Below are 20226 nucleotides of genomic sequence, written 5' to 3'. Positions count from 1 at the left end.
AGTGACACATTACTTCTCAAATGCCCTTGTTATAGAATGAGGTTTTTAAAAAATATTTTATTTATTTATTTATTCATGACAGAGAGAGAGAGAGAGAGAGAGAGAGAGAGGCAGAGACACAGGCATAGGGTGAAGCAGGGAGCCTGACATGGGACTCAATCCTGCGTCTCCAGGATCAGGCCCTGGGGTGAAGGCGGCACTAAACCGCTGAGCCACCCGGGCTGCCCATAGAATGAGTATTAAGTGTAGAATGGTATATCTCATATACCTTTTTTACATACCATGTTGATGCAAAAATGCTACAAGATATTACTACAGTACTGAAAACACATACCATAACAATCCCACTTCAAATCATTTACAGAAGATGAGCAAAACATAAAGAGATAAAGAATAGCTCTGAGGAGGTGAGATATTAGAAGTCCTCTCTGGCCTCTTAAAGGAGTCCTTGGAACTGCCAGAAAGGGGGTCCACTCCAAATGTCTGAGTTGTTTTAGTTCACTCTCTTCGGACTCTTTGACAGCATCTAGGGTATATAGAGGAACTCACCAGGTTCTCCCCAGGAGAGTTGGAACCCTGCAGAGCTCCTGCCTGTCTCTGGAGAGAGTCCCCAGCAGAACCCCTCTCCTTCCCCATGGGCCTGCTCCATCAGAAATCACATTTTTGATGGCAGAGGTATGTACCAAAGGTGGAGGAGCAAAGGAGTCCCTAATTTGTGTATGAAAGTAGGGCTTGGAGATGGGGGGACATATATGCTCCTAATATTGGAGTTGGGTGAAACTTGCAATGAGTTTTTTATGAGAAACAATATCATGAGTGATGAATAGGTATCTAGGTATGTATTCCAGTAGTCCAGCTCTATCAGGACTACTGATAGGTTAGGTCATTTTGTGGAATTACTATGAAAATATTTTACCATTTATAACATTTCCCTAAAAAAAAAAAAAGCATTCTGTGTTCTACATATAATAATACAGAAAACTAAAACATTGGCCAGTCATGGATGGATAGACTGCAATTAGTTTCTGAAGTCTTTGACTATCCACCAAGATTTATTCATGGTCTATGGCTTTTTTGTTCAGTATTTTCTCAATACGATATGCACTCTTTAATTCTTTAAAAACATTTTTTTAAAATTTAAATTCAATTAGCCAACACAGAGTACATACTTAGTTTCAGATGTAGTGTGCATTGGCACCCGTTAATTCTTTTTTTTTTTTTTTTAACAGATCCTGCCGCAGGTTTATTTGTACAAATAGCACAGGAGGACACCAGGCCCATGCAGACAGAAGCCCAGGGGTCATACCAGTCCTTCCGTCCTCACACTGGCAGGCAGAAGCCTCTACACTGGAGCCTTTTGTGGGGGCATGGGCACCTTTAGGAGCCTGCGCTACAGAAGTAGAAGCAGGAGTAGAAGCAGGAGCTGGAGCCGGAGCCGGAGCCAGGGTCACAGCTGCAGCCTGGGCCTTGGTTTGAGCCTTGGCCTTGGCCTTTGGCCTGCAGAGCCTGAGACCTTTGGCAATGCGGGCATGTTTCCCGAGCTTGGGGTGAGCGATGTAGGCAAGTCGATTGAGCTTGCGGCTGCCGCCCTTTGGGATCTTGGGCTTAACCTCCTTGGGCTTGACAAGAGCCTTGATAGCCTCAGCACGTGCAGCCACGGCCTTGGCATTGTTGGCCTGCATCTTCTTCAGGCCCTTCTTGTTGTGCTTCTTGGCAAAGCGCATGTTCCTCAGGAACTTGGGGTCTACCCCCTTAAGAGATTCGTATCTTTGTGACTGGGGTTTCTTGATGCCATTTCTGTGCCATTTTCGTGACTGGTTGTGCATGGTGTGGTTCTTGGACTTGGCCATGTCTGCACCAAAGCCCCGGCACCCGTTAATTCTTATAGCAATTACTAATTTAAGCAAACGTTAATCAGCAAATAACTTTTGATTTGGAGATCTAGTATTAATAGTTAGAATGAAAAAATAAATGCTTTAAACAGAAATACATTTAAATCATATTTATTTTTTCTGTTATTAATATAAAAATATTTCAAAACACTTTAAGATATTTGACAAGCTGCAGAACAGAAAAGGCCTGTCTAGCAAAATGTTCTCAAGGAAGCCTGAGGGGTCCAGTAAACAGTGCAGCAATCCCAGCCTGTGGCTGCAGGTACATATTCCTGTTTTGTAGGCACACTGATTCAAAACAATATTAGGAAAAGATGTGCTTCAAAGAACAAAATAAAGATAAAGCACTGAGCACCTTTTACAATGCTGTAATAAAATATTCATTAATTCCTCTGTGTGAAAATTTGGGAAAAGATAGAAAGTAAAACTGGACATAAAAGGAGTTAAAATGGTGTTTATAAAGTAAGTTTTCTCTGACTCATGAAAAAACGGATTACAAATCCTCTGAGACAATGTGAAAGTTCATGGGTTTTATATCTGCCAGTGTCATAACCTGCTATGGCAGCTTCTTAGTTGTTGACTGAGATTTTATATTACAGACTGAAACATGTGGTCTTATACTGACATTGATCTCTTCTCTTGGAGTATGGTGCTGTCGTTGGTATACCATGAAGTACTATCACACACAAATTATAACCACACTTCATTATGAGCAGAAATTACAAAAGCACATTTTGCCAAACTGATTTTTGAATTTTCTAAATTGTGTTTGTTCACTCACCTGTCAATTTGAAAAACACGGTAATTTGCAGAGGACTTTTTTGTTATTAATGTGAGTTAGTAATGTTATAATTGAATTCAAAAGCAATTATTTTTTAAAAATGAGACTTAGAGCAGCAAAGCTTAGCATCAGCCAAAATCTACTGGCATACCACAGGCAAAAGGCCAACTCTACAGTAATATATAAAGGTTACTTTAAAAAAAAATAAAGGTTACTTTATGAAAAACCCAAATAAAAATTACTCTCAAAATATTTTGTCCATTAGAATTAGTTTACAAACAGAAATTTAAATTAAATGAGAAGACTCTAGGCCTCTGGGATAGGATTTTACAACTAGAAGACAGGAAATGTTAACACTGATATTTGTGATGTTGCAAGTTTAACCAGTGACTTAAAGAATTCTGTCAAAACATGTGATAAAAGGTATAGGGGTAACAGATACTGAGTCTACAATTAAAAAATTATCCTTTAAAAATTCTTCCCTTGAATGAAACACAAATACCAAGCATTTTCTACCTTTCTATCTCCAGAAATTCCAATGGGAATCCAGAAATGGAAAAAAAAATTTAAAAAAAAAAAGGAGTGAAGGGAAAACATGCATCTGCTGGTATATGATGGACACCCTGGAGACAGCACTAAGACGATGGTATGGGTGCACTCTGAAGGAGAATGGCAAACACTGGCCAGCACTGTTTCCACTAAAGCTTCAGGAAGTAACAGATCCTGACCATTTTCCTAGTGTTAGCATTTAGTAGGTAGAACTACTTGCAAAACCAGTGCTGAGAGTTGATAAATATTTATGGTGCCACCTGGTGATTTCCTTCAAGTTTCTCCACCACGGATTTTGGATATGATCGGTCCGCCCCCAAGGGAGCACATCCTCCTTTGTATGTGTGGGGAATTGTACAGTTGGTGACCAGACTGTTAACAGGTGCTCTGAAACATCAGTGAGAAGAGCTGCCAGCTAAAGGAAGAAAATGCAAGTGGAGAAAGTTTACTAAGCTTTTCGACAGATACAACCACTATTTCACATGTACAAAACCTAAAGAAAATGGAGGCTCCTTTATTCCAGACAACCTGTAAATTCAGAATTCCACATACAATTTTCTTTGTAGGAGCAGAATATGGCTGTATATCAATATCCATTTTCTTACTGAATCCTTGATAAGAGTTTAGTTTAAAAGGCAAATGAGAAACAGGATCCAGATGTTGAATGATGGCTTCAGCAGCATCATATGAGGTGGCTTTTGGATTTGCCATAGAGTTCGAGTTTCTTTGTCGTGAGTAGGTGTGCCAGGCCATTGAGCAACATTAGAACGATGGTCATGGACATGACGATCACATAGTGGCTTATGCTACAGAAGGAGAAAAGGAAACATGTTACAAGCAGAGAGAACACATATGGGAAAGAACATAAAATCCCTCTAAATAATGTTTCTAAATGTACCATAAAATATATAGAATTACAAAAGCTATCAATGATTTTTTTAAAAGTTTATTTATTTATTTTTTTAGTAATCTCTACACCCAACAGGGGGCTTGAACGCACTATCCTGAGACCAGGAGTCCCATGCTCTTCCAACTAAGCCAGCCAGGCATCCCATCAAAGATTTTGAAATACATATCAAATGTTAAAAAAACAAATTTGTTATAGAAGTAGTGATGAACATAAATAATATTTTGAGAAATCTCCAACAACTGTAATGTTATAAAAATGTCTGGTATTGGCAGTGCCTGTGTCTTTGTCATCAATAAAAGTATTGTCCCCAGGTTAAGTATTCCGATGTTTTAGAGCACGCTATCCTGTGCTTTGACACAGGAAGTACAGTTAGAAGTTGACACAGTTAGAAGTACTTTAACAAAACTACCAACCAAAGATACACACGTTATCCAAATTTAAATTCAAGGAAGTAGAAGTTTTATAGTCAAGAAATCTAAACAAAGGAAAAAGGATACATTTCTTCATTAATCTCCAAGTCAAAGCTACTGTCTCCCAGATTTTGCTCTTTTAGAGCTTTTATCACTTTTAATACTCTAAATTATTTAAAACACCCTTAACATTTTAAACTACTTTAATATAAATAATAAATATTAAATATGACTTGATTTCTTAACAAGATAAGCTTCATGAAGGGCACCTGAGTGGCTCAGTTGGTTGAGAGTCTGTCTTCAGCTTGGGTCATGATCCCAGAGTCCCGGGATCAAGCCCCGAGTCAGGCTCCCTACTCAACGGGGAGTCTGCTTATCCCTCCTTGTGCCTGTCTGCGCACACTCTTTCTCTTACTCGCTCTCAAATAAATAAAACCTTTTTTTTTTTTTTTAAAGATAAGTTTCATAAAATCAGGAGGTAGGTGGCTATCTTCAAATTTAGTGGAAGTCTATCTATAAAAGGTATTTCACAGATCACTTATCTCCTTACAGTGGCCTGAAATCACAAACTTTGGGCTCATTTAAGCTAACATTATTAGCAGGAAACAGTTGTGAAGCTCATCATCTTTAAGCAGTGGAGCCATAGGGCATTCAGCTTGTGATCTCTTCCATCAATCAAGTCTTGGTATCATCTCAGCATAGCAGAGTTAAAAGAGCATCTAATTTCAACTTGAAATGAGTTTAGCTGTTCCCACTCTCTCCCTTAACTATTTTGACATCACTTAAATCAGGAAGTCTCAAGGTGTACATGTGATGGTAGAGGGACAGGGTCTCTGTGTGGAGAGGCATATAGAGGCACAAACAAGGCCTGCCTGTACAAGGGGTGATAAAAGGTTGACTACACTTTTAAATCAGGGTAATGGGCAACAGAAACAGGCCATATCTGTTGGATGCACTGGAGAAGAAAAAGTTTGAGAATCATTGATTTTAATAAAGCTTAGTATTCACTGTAAGAGTAAAGGTATTTTATGGTACTTATTAATTACATTTAGGAGGATATTAAAATAGTATTGAACATAATGAGAAGTTTCATTATATTCAGAGAGAAATGATACTTTAGTTGTCATTTGTATTTTAATAAGGTATAACAATAATGCATATGGGAACAGAGTCCAAATGAACACTACCATCAAATCAAACCAATCAAACTGATGATGCTGACTCTATTCACCTCATACCAAATACACTTAGAACATAAATTTTATAGTTATGAAGATTACCTCAAAGGAAATGCAGTTTAAGAACTGCACTAGTTTAAAAAATGCACTTCTTTCAGGATGCAATATAAAAGGCAGTACTCTAAAGTTTACAACCTGCTATGAATGAAGATACAGTATAAAAGATCAAAAGGAGAAAATACTAAATTGTAGCTCTGTCAGCCCAACTCAGTTTTATGACCTGGGCAGGATATTTTTCACATGGCTGTTATAAGAACACCTGATGACATAAGGTTCTCCAGAAAACCACTGAGCTGATAGCTGCAGGCTCAGTTGATTATACAGATTGGAGTATATTCCTTTAAGAGTCTCAATTTAGTTCTGGTAAAATCTGCTCTGAAGATATATTTCTAAACATATTGGACTATACCCATAAACAGAAATACTGTCTCATAACCTAATAATATATATAATCTTCATTTTTAAAGAAACTATTACTTATTTGTTAACCTGAAACTAATAGCTTAGGAATCTCTCAAACCTATTTTGAAAACCCACTGCAATCACCATGATGACATTATGACCATTATAGATACTTGCAGACTACATTCATGGGGTTTGGTGAGCTCCCACTCCTCTCTAGAATTCTGGGACACATTCTCACCATTCTGTATTCATAAAGCAATCAAGTAGTAAGGACAGAAGGACAACATTCTACTGCGTATAATAAGCATGTTACGGCTAACGTTATTAACTATATTACTAATAAAAATGAGTTTAGAAATAAAATTTGTCGCAAAGGGAAACCACTACAGGAGCACAATGCAAATAACTATGGATTCCATTAAGGAAACTCTGTCAATAGGTTTAATAACATCTGCAACATGACAAGAAATATGTCAACATTTCTTATATACATTCATACAGGAATAATTAGAAACCCAAAACTTAAAAGCAACATTCTCACAAAGAGAATGCAGAAAAAAGTACAATGGTGAAGTTTTGATATGTGAACCCTATTATATGGTGCTTTAGCTTTGAATCTTGAAGCATATTTTCTAGCCATTATCCAAGCCTTTTCCTGGCAATAAATTAGACGCGGATGAAGGTGCATGAACCACTCCTGCCCCTCAGACCTATACCACATGGTTCACCGAGGGATCTCTACTACGTAGGATACAAAGAAAAGATTATAGAATTCTAACTTATTGACAGGAGCAGCAGCAAATCAAAAACAGCCCCCTGCAGCCTAAATCAGGGCAATTAGATTTAGAAAGCCTAATTTCTCTAACTCAGATTTCATTTTATTTCACCATCTCAACCCTCTCCATCACCCCCTCTGCTCTGCAATTATTTTCCTTTGTTAAGAGGGCATTTTATAGACATTATAATAGAAGACAAAGAGTAAGGCAAGGAGGTATTTCTGCTGGGGTGACCAGGAGAATATGCGGGGAATTTATGGAGTATTGTTCATTGCCTTCAGCCTGATGAACTGAACCTGAGCTCTGAAGTCCTCTATTACACCTGTCTTCGAGAAGGCTCTCAGAACAAGTGTCCCATTTCACTAACAGGAGTTAAATCTGTAAGGGCAAAGCACTGACACTGAGACAAACTGCGGTTTAAACTAACTTATTAACTGGCTATGCCCCATCACCTTTCCAACCCCTCTGGATTTTGTGGGGGTAATGAGTATACCAGGACAACAGACACAAACCAGGACTGTTTCAGGTAAACCTGTACATGTAGTCACTCTGTGTGTATAGGGCAGCTCCCATTACAAATAAATACTATTACCACAAAATATTTGTACAGCAGTTTTTACCCTGTATGCATTAATCAATCATATAATTTTAAATAAGTATCATCAATAAATTATAGTATTGAAACATAGAGTTAATATCCTTTTCTCATGGCTAGTACTGCAGAGCAGGGGTCAGTCATCAAAGCATTCTTGACCTGCAAGTGCTAATGCACCGTTTTGTTCCCCTTGGTTTGAATGATGCTCAATGTTTGTCTTATGCATTTATAGTCTCTCTTTCTGCAATTATTTTGTGCTCTGATGAATACTTTATTCCCATGATGGTTATGCAAAGGAATGTAAGAAATAGGCCTGAAGGTACCAGGCCAGTGCCAGGAAAAACGTCATGCTAGATGTTAAATACAAGTTTTGCAATGGCTCAAAGCCTCTTTTAAAAAAGATCAAGTGAGCACAGGCAACAAAAATAAAAATAAATAAATTGGACTACATAAAAATTAAAAACTCTTGTGCATCAAAGGATACAATCAACTATGGCTCATCCTACTGGCTCATTGCCTCCTAATCAATATTTCTTTCTCCTTTAAGTCATATATATATATATATATATATATATATATATATATATATATATATATAACGATTTTATTTATTTGAGAGAGAGAGAGCGAGTGAGCACTTGAGTTGAGGGAGAAGCAGATGGAAAGGGAGAGGCAGACTCCCCGTTGAACAGGATGCAGGTTTGGGGCTTGGTCCCAGGGATCATGACCTGAGCTGAAGGCAGATACTTAACTGACTGTGCCACCCAGGGTCCCTTAAGTCCTATATTATTAAAACTTTGCAGTGAATGGTTCCTTTGGAACAATCACAAACATAGGATGAGACACAAAGCCACTTTTAAGAAAGAGTTTATTAGAGTTACAAAACAAAAACTTTGGGAAATTCCCTGTAAGTAGAAGTGAGAAGGAATGGGAATTCTAATAGCCTTGACTACTGAAGTGCTGCCCTCTGGACCTGCCTAACCATTTACTAGTCTGTGACATAAGCAAGTCACAATTTCCTTAGGGCCATAGTGTCCTTATCTCAAAAATGAGGACAATAACTATATCTACTGTGAAGAATATCTACTTTATAGCGTTGTGATAAAGATCACATGAAATAATGTGTTGGAAGATATTTAAACACTGTAGCACAACACAAAATGTTGGTCATTTGTGGCAGAGGTGTGACTGGGGGCAATCCTTTGACTGCCATCTTAACTTCCTACTCAAGTTTGAGCTTCTACCTTATTTTGCCTTTACCTAATGTAAGCCGATTCCCTGATCTCTGAACTGCCTTCATCATGTCTTATAGAACTCCTATCTCAAATAACCAACTGCTGGGCATGTGAACTCTGTGTTGCAATGCACAGCCTTGTTCTGACCTTGTGGGTAAATCTCTGCCTCTACTCTACTCTGTAAATAAGCTTATTCCACTTAGGCCCCCGAATTGATATATCTAGGGACATTCACTCTCCCAACTCCTTCCAATATCATTTACTCATGCTCATGAGTAAAATGAAATGACAAAATCTCAGAGAGGTGAGTGTATTCCATGTGGTTATTGCTGGTATTTCACCTTTCCTTTCTAATTAAGCTTGGAAGAGTAGTCTATACTTAAAACTCTATTTCCTGACCTCTCATTTCATTTATTCATTTCCCTTTAATTTTTATCGGTCATACATGCAGTACTAAAAACATAAAATAGTGGAGAAAGATTTATAATGTAAGGTTTATAATGAAAATCGAGAATCCTCATTCCTCCTTACCCACTTCTCAGGACACTTCTGAGTACCTCCTCTGGCCACTTTTCTTTTTTTTTTTTTCTCCTCTAAGATTTTATTTATTTATTCATGAGAGACACAGAGAGAGAGAGGGGCACAAACACAGGCAGAGGGAGAAGCAGGCTCCATGCAGGAAGCCTGACATGGGACTCGATCCCGGGTCTGCAGGATCATACCCCGGGCTGCAGGCGGCGCTAAACTGCTGCACTACCGGGGCTGCCTTGGCCACTTCTTTTTTTAGATCTTCTGGTAGTTACCTCCTTACCATGAATTAGTATCTTTATGTTGCTATTTATTGATACATCAATTTAAAACATTATATATTAAGTCCTTTCTAGGAAAGAGGAGAATTGAGCCTACTTACACTATGCTCTACTCATTTCACTTTTAGGTATTTTTTCTTCTACTAGTTTTTCTTCTATTTTTTTTCTGTATGAGTTGTCTTTGAAGGACAATTTATATGTAAGAAAATGGAACTATTTTAAGTGTCCAGTTAGATGCATACTGACACATGCATACCATGTAACCATCATCACTGGTATACCATGTAACCATCATCACTGTTAAGATAGAAAACATTTCTATCACCCCAAGAGTTTCCACATTCCCTTGTACAGTCAAGCTCATCCTAACCCTCATGAGGTGGAGGATGATGACATTGCACAATAGTGTGAATGTACTTAATGTACTGAACTGTACACACATAAAAATACTACATTTTATGAGAATACGTTCCAAACAAAATTCTGGCTTATGTCTAAAACGAAAAAAACTTAAACTTTGGAGAGAGTAAGGAGAGGTATGTCAAACACAAGAAACACTCTGAAGGATAAAAAATAGAACTATAGAATAACATCAATGCTAATAGCTGCTTTTACTGAAGTTTCTTAGATGCCAGGCACAGTGCTAAATGCCCTATGTGGACTCATCCATTCAGACAACTACATGAGACAAGGGAGAGATTAGAGAGATTAAGTTATTAGCTGATAGTCTTGCAGCTGAAAGGTAGCAGCAACTGTTTAAGCCAGGTTGCTCTGGTCTAAAGCTCATGTTCTAACCCACTATTTTATCTGGACACTTTGGCATCAGAGGGCTGGAGAAAGAGAGAGACATCAAAACTTCTCTTAAGCATTCAAGCTTAAGAGTAATGATAACAAAATGATCTAGGGACACCTTTTATATGCCTGGCACATATGGAATGAAGAAGATTTAAATTAGATGAGGCAGGGAGGCAAAGCTATATATAAATATAAGAAAGTAGGACCAGGAGTGAGCTGCCTAAGAGGTAGGAACAGAGGACAGAATAGACTCTAAAAGAGTCTCATCCAAGTCTACACAATTCCCAGCAACATAAGTGAAATAAATATTGACTAAATGAAATAAAAACAGTCTATAAAGATGTATTCTTTCTCTGAATGCATTTGAAAACAAAAAAAGCAAAAAGATCAATTTGCTTTCTTTCTCTGAAAGAAGAAATTTAACAGATTATGGCAATCATTCATATTCAAATCATAAAGAAAAAAAACGACTTTTGGTCCAGATTATACTTTAACACCGTTGTAGGTCTCATGTGTTAAATGTTCTCATATTAAAGATTCTAAGAGGCAGATAATGATTATATGCAATTTAAGTTGCCATATAAAATCCATACTGTCAATGAGTGCTTCATTTTTCTAAAGAGACTGAAAGATTGTTAAGAACAGATAACTCCAGGGCAGCCTCAGTGGCCCAGTGGTGTAGCATCGCATTCAGCCCAGGGCGTGATCCTGGAGACCCGGGATGGAGTCCCATGTTAGTCTCCCCGCGTGGAGCCTGCTTCTCCCTCTGCCTGTGTTTCTGCTCCCCCCCCCCCTCTGTCTCTCATGAATAAATAAATAAAATCTTAAAGAAACAGATAAGTCTAAAAGTGACTGACTCTAAAAACCCAGATCAGATTCAAGCAAACTGCCCTATAGTCCTTTCCAGAGTTAGCATCTGTCCACACACTAGCCCAAGAAAACATTTGGTAATGTGTTAATGCTAAGAATTGGAGAGACATGTCTCACTTCCAGAGGCTTAAAATAATTGGTACATGCTCTGTTTACCTCAAAAATCAAATTGGCATCTTCTAGTAAGATATCAAAAAATTTTTTCACTGTACTTTTAAGAATTTCAATGTGAATATATACTGTACCTTGTTCCAATCTCAAGCCAGCTGCCATAATCCTTGACCAAGAAGAAAAAATGCTGTAAAATAAATACATGGCTCCATTAAAAAACAAAGGTATTTTGATTCAGATGAAAAACAATGTTATTTTAGGATTAAGAGTTTCAGATTTCTGACCTCTCATAATTACTATCTGACTAGAATCTGTAAGAATATGCCCTTTACAAAAATTTTTACTTGGACTACATGAGCAATATCCTAAAAGCCAGATGTAGCATTACCATTCAATCAAATGAATACAAAAGTGACATTTACAAATAACTAAAAATAAAGATAACCAACTTAATTTTTTTTAAAGTATGCTGTAATGCAACATCGGGCTTGAACTCAAAACCCCAAGATCAAAAGTCACAGGCTCTACTGACTAAGCTAGCCAGGTGCCCCAAAGACAACCAATTTTAATAAAAGATACTAAATAATACCAAGACCTCAGTGAAAAAAAGCCATATCATCCATTTATCAACAAATATCTACTGATAGCCTACTATGTGTGGTCAATTTCAGAAATATATTGGATATCTAGTTCAACAGAACACAAAAATGCTCTCATCTAAATCAAGTGACTAGGAATCTGACTGGGAAGTTACACTACTTGGTGTCTCTAATCAGTTCTAGCACACGATGTTACACATGAAGAATTAGCTCTACCCAAAAAGAAGTCTTGCCTTTGCCTTCAGTTACTTGGAGTGACTCCTAGGACCAAGAAATATGCCCAATGGGAATATTTTTGCCTTGGGGCCTTAGCCACTGGGCAGTCTAATAATGTGATTTATACTGTGGGCTTTGGGCCATGCAGTATCAGTTCCACCTTAGAAGGACTGAACATTAAAGGTCAGTCATGGGAACAAAATGTGATTGATCCTTATTAAAAAGTTGACATTGGGCTCTGATGAGCCTCATTGGCATACTCCCTATGAATACCACACATTAATGCTGGAAGAGTAATGCTGACTTAGTAATTCTGACTCCACAGGAGAGGAGGACCAGAGCTCCACATCCGGACCCTTCCTAGACTCTGCCTTTTGAGGCTCCTCCCTTGGCTAACTTTAATCTGTATCCTTTCCTGTAATAAACCATAACTGTGAATATGATGGTTTACAGTGAGTTTTGTCCTTCTAGTGAATTATCAAAGCTGAGGGCAGTTTTGAGAACCCCATGAACTTGAAGGTGTAAAATAGGTTCTTTTTCTTGATATACTACATATAAGAGTTCCACCTGCATGCTCCTTACTCAGAACTCAACTAGTAGAGCCATTAACTTAGTAACATTTTTCCACTTGAAAAGCTCCACTTCCCCTCTTTCCTTCCTTCCCTTCCTTTTCTCAATCTCAGAGAATGGTTAGAAATATCAACATTTCAAGTAGGAAAATGATGTATTATCTAAATCAAAAGTTAGCTTTTTCTGTTAACTTTCTATGGAAGGCTCATTTCAGAACAATGCACCGTAGAAGAGTAAGGTATAAAATGACAGGTTCAAATAAGTCAAGTAAAAAGACTTTTGACATCTTCAAAAGAACACCATTTCTGCATAAGTCATATAAAAAGAAAGTAATTTTATATGTGTAAATTATGGCATCACTTATAACTTAATACCTAAAGATTTCACATGCAGAAATGCATTCAGATTTCTCTTGATTAAATTAAATCAGCACTTAGCTTCTCAATCTTTATACTAAATATCCAATAATGTCTTACCAAAGCCATAATGTCTGATATGATGAGAACCATGAGAAAAAGGCTGGAAAAAAATAAAGGAAGATTACACATAATAGAACAGGTGCATTTTTAAGGCACATTAAAATAAAAATGAGAATAATCAAATAACCCTCTATTAGTATTTTTGCTCCTGAAAAATACTACTTTAGACAAGAGCTCTTTTTGCATTGTAATGAGCAACTGTCCCACAGTGATGGGCTGGAATTCAAAAATGCTATTTAGGGATCCCTGGGTGGCGCAGCGGTTTGGCGCCTGCCTTTGGCCCAGGGCGCGATCCTGGAGACCCGGGATCGAATCCCACGTCGGGCCCCAGTGCATGGAGCCTGCTTCTCCCTCTGCCTATGTCTCTGCCTCTCTCTCTCTCTCTCTGTGACTATCATAAATAAATAAAAATTAAAAAAAAATGCTATTTAACACTTTGAATATTTATTTTGATAGGAAAAGGACATGAATTATGATATTTATTTATTTATTTATTTATTTATTTATTTATTTATTTTGGAGGGATAGAGGGAGAGAGGGAGAGAAGGAAGGGCAGAGGGAAATGGAGAGACTCCCAAGCAGGCTCCATGCTCAGCACAGAGCTGATGTGGGGCTTGATTTCATGACTTTGAGATCATGACCTGAGTTGAAACCAAGAGTCAGATTCTTAATCAACTGAGCCACCCAGGCTCCCAGAATTATGATTTTTAATTAAACTTTTTATTTGAGATAATCACATGTAATTATATAATATAGAGGGATCTCATGTACCCCTGGCCTAGTCTCCCTTAAGGTAATATCTTATAAAACTCTAGGACAATATCACAACCAGGTTATTGACACTGTTACTGTCAAGATAAAGAAGGTTTCCATTATTACAAGGATCCCTCATGATACTGTTTTATAGCCACATCTATCCTCCCTCCACTGAACTCCTGCCAAATCCCTAACCCCTGAAAACCAGTAATCTGTTCTCCATTTCTATAATTTTGTCATTTCAAGAGTGCTGCATAAGTGGAATCACTCATATCACTCTTTGTAACCTGTTGGGATTGTGTTTCGGCATAATTCCCTTGAGATTCATCTAAGGTATTGTGTTAATAGTTTGATCTTTTTTATTGCTGAGTGGTACTCCATTTATGGGTGTACCACAGTCTGCTTAACCATTCAAACACCAAAAGACATTATAAATAAAGATGCTATAAATACCTGAGTATAGTTTATGCAAACCTAAGTTCTCATTTCTTTTTTTTTTTTTAAGATTTTATTTATTTATTCATGAGAGACACAGAGAGAGAGAGAGAGAGGCAGAGACATAAGCAGAGGGAGAAGCAGGCTCCATGTAGGATACCTGATGTGGGACTTGATCTTGGGTCTCCAGGATCATGCCCTAGGCTGAAGGCAGACAGTTAACTGCTGAGCCACCCAGGCATCCCTAAGTTCTCATTTCGTTAGGAAAACTACCATGAAATGTAATTGTTAGATCTTACAGCTGTTGCATGTTACCTTTAATAAGAAACAAAAACTCTTTTCAGAGTGGTTATACCATGCACGTACCCATCTGTAATACATGAGAACAATTAATGATACTTCACTATGGTTTTAATATGCATTTCCTTAATCATTAAGGATGTTGAACAGCTTCGACCCCATCTATACATGCTCTCAGATCTTTTGCTCATTTTCTCATTAAATTGTTTGGTGTTTACTGTTGAGTTTTAAGAGTTCTTTATATATTCTGGATAACAGCCCTTGGTCACATACATAGTTTGTAAATATTCTCTGTCAGTATGTAGCTTGTCTTTTCATTCTCTTAAAAGGGTCTTCTTTTTTATAGAGCAAAATCTCTTAGTTTTGATGAAGTCCAATTTATTAATTTTTCCTTATATGGATTATGGTTTCCGTGTGAAGCCTAACTCTTTTCCTAGCCCAAATCACAAAGATTTTCTCTTACACTTTTCCTAAAAGTTTGAATCTGTGGTCTATTTTGAGTTAACTTTTATGTAAGGTGAAAGATTTTCATCAAGATTTTAAAAAACACAGCATGCCTACTTGATTTTCATAACAAGGCAATGAAGAACATAATGCTCATGTGTAATACAGAATCCTAGCTTTCTGATTTGCAGAAGAAATGGAAAAATTTCCCTCTCCCATTAAGGTATCATAGCAATTAGGTAATAAAAGGGAAAAATGCAAATCCTAAAGTGTTCTCAGATTTTAAAATTTCATAAATACAAAGGTGCAAGAAAACTGTAGATTTCCCTCATTTCACAAGTTAAATGTTCTAAAAAAGTCTTTCCTCCAGGGAAAACTCATGTGATCAATTAGTGAATTGCATTACACAGTTCCATTTCAACTGAGCCAGTTGAAATGACTAAGCCAGTACGCTTAGTCTAAAATCATCCTTGACTTCTTTTTAAGACATAACCGTTTTTCGGGGATCACTGAGGGGCTCAGCGGTTTAGCATCTGCCTTCAGCCCAGGGCGTGGTCCTGGAGTCCCAGGATCGAGTCCTGCATCGGGCTCCTTGCATGGACCCTGCTTCTCCCTCTGCCTGTGTCTCTGCCTCTCTCTCTCTCATGTCTCTCATGAATAAATAAATAAAATCTTAAAAAAAAAAAGACATAACTTTTTCTAGTTAGAAAAGGTCTGAAAATACAGTAATGGAACTCAATAATTCACAAACACAGACATATATAGCACAAGTCAGACATCATATCTAACTGGAGTGTTATGTATCATTCAAAACAAGTCTGATATAACAGACATACAACAAGTGCGTTACACTAAGAGTTTGTGGAGGACACAATGATAATTCAGTACAACCTTCTATCCAAAGCACCGATTCTCAAAGTAACTATCCCAAAGAAAGCTCTGTCTAGAATAAACTTTAATGGTTCCAATTACTGAATCCATCCCAATTTACACAGCCCCAATTATTACAAAATGCTTTCCTTCTTTGAATCAAAATCAGTGAAACAAAAATTCCACCCTTTGGCACTAGTTCTTCTGAGACAAGATGAAAAAAATAAATAATCTACACATTAAATGTAAGCCCTATCAAAATACCACCAGCATTTTTCTTTTTTTTTTTTTTTTTAATTTTTATTTATTTATGATAGTCACAGAGAGAGAGGGAGGCAGAGACACAGGCAGAGGGAGAAGCAGGCTCCATGCACCGGGAGCCTGACGTGGGATTCGATCCTGGGCCTCCAGGATTGCGCCCTGGGCCAAAGGCAGGCGCCAAACCGCTGCGCCACCCAGGGATCCCCCACCAGCATTTTTCAAAGAGCTAGAACAAACAATCTTAAAATTTGTATGGAACGGCTAAAGACCTCAAATAGCCAAAGCCTTGAGAAAGCAAAGCAAAGCCTGAGGCATCACAATTCCAGACTTCAAGCTATATTGCAAAGCTGTAGTCATCAAGACAGTATGGTACTGGCAGAAAAACAGACACATAGATTAATGGAACAGAACAAAAAATTCAGAAATGGACCCATAAGTATATGGGCAACTAATATTTGACAAAGCAGGAAAGGATATCTAATGGAAAAAAGACAGTCTCTTCAACAAATGGTGTTGGGAAAACTGGAAGCAACAAGCAGAAGAATGAAACTGGATCACTTTTTAACACTATACACAAAAGGAAATTCAAAATGGATGAAAGACCTAAATGTTAGACAGGAAACCATGAAAATCCTAGAGGAGAACACAGGATTTGACACTGGCCATAGCAACTTCTTAGACTCATCTCTGGAGGCAAGGGAAACAAAAGCAAAAATGAACTACTGGGTCTTCAGAAAAAAGGCTTCTTGGGGTGCCTGAGTGGCTCAGTTGGTTGAATGCCTGACTCTTGATTTTGGCTCAGGTCATGATCTCAGGGTTGTGAGATTGAACTCCACAACTAGTGTGGAGCCTGTTTAAGCCTGTCTCTTTCCCTCTTCCTCTTCTTTTGCCTTTCACTCCCTTTCTGCTTTTCACTCTCTTCCTGTCTGGAAAAAAAAAAAAGGATAAAATGTTTCTGCACAGTGAAGGAAACAATCAACAAAACTTAAAGGCAACCTTCGCAATGGGAGACGATATTTGCAAACGACATATCTGATAAAGTGTTAGTATCCAAAATCCATAAAGACCTTATTAAACTCAATACCCAAAAAACAAATAATCCAGTTAAGAAATGGACAGAAGACACGAATAGACATTTTTTCAAAGAAGACATACAGATGGCTAACAGACATGAAAAGATGCTCAACATACTCATCAATAGGGAAATATAAATCAAAACTATAATGAGATATTACCTCACACCTGTCAGAATGGCTAACACTAATACAAGAAACAATGGATGTTGGCGAGGATGTGGAGAAGGGAACCCTGTAACACTTACATTCTTAGTAGGAATGCAAACTGGTGCAGCTATTCTAGAAAATGATATAGAGGTTCCTCAAAAAGTTAAAAATAGAACTACCCTATGATCCAACAATTGTACTACTGGATATTTAACCAGAGGATACAGAAATACTGCTTTGAAGGGACACGTGCATCTCTACCTTGACAGTTAGTTTTTCATTGTGCCAGTCTTAGGACACAGTTACCACACACACACACACACACACACACACACACACACTCCTCCACTTCTCAATCCACAGATTACCAGTTCTTCTTAAACCTTGAAATCCCTGCTAAAGATATGTATTCACTAACACAGATAGAAAGTACATGTCATTTACCACTTTTTTATTGCATCTAAGTAACTATTTCTTCTGTGATATTGACAAGGTATAAATGTTTTTACTGTTAAATTTATGTAAATACCCTGTAAAAACACTAAATTAAACTGGAAAGAAATTTCTACTATTTTTAAACAGTGGAAGAAAATCTTTTAAAATTATTACTGTTATTATGGCATATGCATAATAATATGCTAAACCCAGTTCTAGCTTAAACTCATCAAAAAGAACATGCAAATTTATGCTAATATTAGTTATTTCTTTCAGCATTGAATATGCCAGTTTGATTCAAGAATAACAGAGGTGCTAAGAAGCTTTGTATTTATCTCAAGTGTCTTTCAGAGAGGCTGATCAGTCCTGTGCTGATGAGGCAATTTCATTAGTTAAAAAAAGCAAAGTTGAGTTGGTAGCTTCTTTTCCAGAGTCTTTATTTATTTATTTATTTTTAGATTTTTAATTTATTTATTCATGTGAGACACACAGAGAGAGAGGCAGAGAAGAGGCAGAGGGAGAAGCAGGCTCCATGCAGGAACTCTGATGTGGAACTCAATCCCAAGACTCTGGGATTACTCCCTGAGCCAAAGGCAGATACTAAAACACTGAGCCACCCTGGTGTCCCCAGAGTCTTGACTGCTCCAGAAATTCCTCTAAACTTAGAATAATGCCCATCTCACTTGGCAAATATGTAGAAAATAAGACTGAGAAGCTATGTAAATTATTAACATGTAACACAGTTAAAGCCATGTAAAATGAAATGATGTTAACACATTGGTCTCATACATATTTAAGAAAAAAATCCAAAAGAAAACAAAATGATATCCCTTGTGTTTGTAAGCACAGCTATTATCTATAATAAACAAGTCATTAACTCTAATTTAAAATTTATGTTTTACTGTTTTCTAGGGAAGCTCTTCACCAGCTTGAATAATATTCTAATAACATTTTATTGTTGAGAAAGCATGTGTCTGCTAGAGGCTCTAATCAACTAATTTTCTCTAATGACAGCTGAACTCTGGCTATAAGGGTACAATCTTTTTTTTTTTTTTCCTCATTTTTATAATAAACATCCTCTGTTGCAGCATTGTAGCAATCCTATATCTAGTCTCACTACCTGAACCTGGGCAAGTCCAATGCGTCTTAAACATTCACCTTACCTTTTTGATGATAACTGGGTAGTTAACTGAACCGCTTCAAAAGCACACATCACAAGAACAAAGGGGATTAAAATCTGTTCAAAAGGACAACAAAACAACAAACCATGCCATGGGTAGCTGAAACTTTTGAAAAACTTAAAAATGAATGCTATTTTTGCTTATAGCAATACTTCGACTTCTCAAATTTTACCTATATTAGTGAAGAGCAAGCTCTGAAATAAAACCATGACATCAATGACATACAGAATATTGATGAAATGGATTTAAAATCTACATCAATAGCATATGTAATAAAAAAAGATAAATATCAACTCTCATTCTAAATAAAACCTCATACAAATTTCTGTTCTAACTTATAATTAATGACCATGTTCAAATGATTCTAAGAGAATATGAGAGGCACAGAATGCCCAAATCAAATAAATTACAGAATCTAGTAGTTTGATTCACAGATCCCTGAACCCATCTGGTCACTTGATACTATAACTCTACAAACATGATTCAGCTGCTCTGCCATTGTTTTTTGTTCAATTATCTTAATATAACTTTATTTCTGAGTATACAAAATTCACACCCACTGTAAAAAATTTATTAAGAAATTGAGAAATGTATATTATAATTTATACTGGTTGAAAATCCATAATCCAGATGGATATCTGGATCAACACTTGATATTTTGAGATACTGCTTTCTAATAACCAATTGAAAAAAATATATATATATACTTGATGTCTAATAAGAAAGAAAAAGGATATGCAAAAGGAATGATGTTCAAGACTGTAAGATTCCTTCAAGTGAAGGATTTAAGGCTAAAATAGAGTTTGGGAGAACCTTCACTTTGGCCACATCAGTCAAAAAAAGCATCCAGTGCATTATGTTAGTAAAGCTCTGAATGAGGCTGTAGAGTAAAGATCTAGTATTCTAATTTAAACTTTTGTTTTTTACTATTTTCTTATTTTTAATGAAAGGCCAATGGTTTCCAAAAGAGTAAGAAAAGAACTACTACCATTAAAAAAAATAATTGAAAATTAAAGAAATAATGCATATTTTAAAATAACTCAGTAGGTAAAAAAATAAAAATAAACAAAAATTTACAAAA

The 20226-nt window shown here is 36.9% G+C and overlaps 1 protein-coding gene and 1 pseudogene across 4 annotated transcripts in view; both read right to left on the bottom strand.

Moving 5' to 3' along the window:
• Window positions 1-1160: 1160 nt before the first annotated feature.
• On the bottom strand, window positions 1161-1873 carry LOC140612334 (large ribosomal subunit protein eL29 pseudogene; annotated as a pseudogene).
• Window positions 1874-1987: 114 nt separating this feature from the next.
• The window catches only part of PIGN (phosphatidylinositol glycan anchor biosynthesis class N), a 107772-nt gene continuing 89533 nt past the window's right edge, over window positions 1988-20226 (bottom strand). For all 4 annotated transcript variants that reach the window (XM_072821679.1, XM_072821666.1, XM_072821673.1 and 1 more), the window contains 4 exons: window positions 19128-19201; window positions 13238-13280; window positions 11511-11563; window positions 1988-4028 (listed from right to left, as the gene is read on the bottom strand). In XM_072821679.1, the coding sequence (XP_072677780.1) occupies window positions 3905-4028; window positions 11511-11563; window positions 13238-13280; window positions 19128-19201 (294 nt within the window). In that variant the 3' untranslated portion in view covers window positions 1988-3904. The remainder of the gene's footprint in view (window positions 4029-11510; window positions 11564-13237; window positions 13281-19127; window positions 19202-20226) is intronic.

Source organism: Canis lupus, chromosome 1 (genome assembly GCF_048164855.1).
Source record: "Canis lupus baileyi chromosome 1, mCanLup2.hap1, whole genome shotgun sequence".
NCBI lineage: Eukaryota > Metazoa > Chordata > Mammalia > Carnivora > Canidae > Canis > Canis lupus.
The sequence above is the reverse complement of the archived record's forward strand: the minus strand, read 5'-3'. Positions and strand labels throughout refer to the sequence as shown.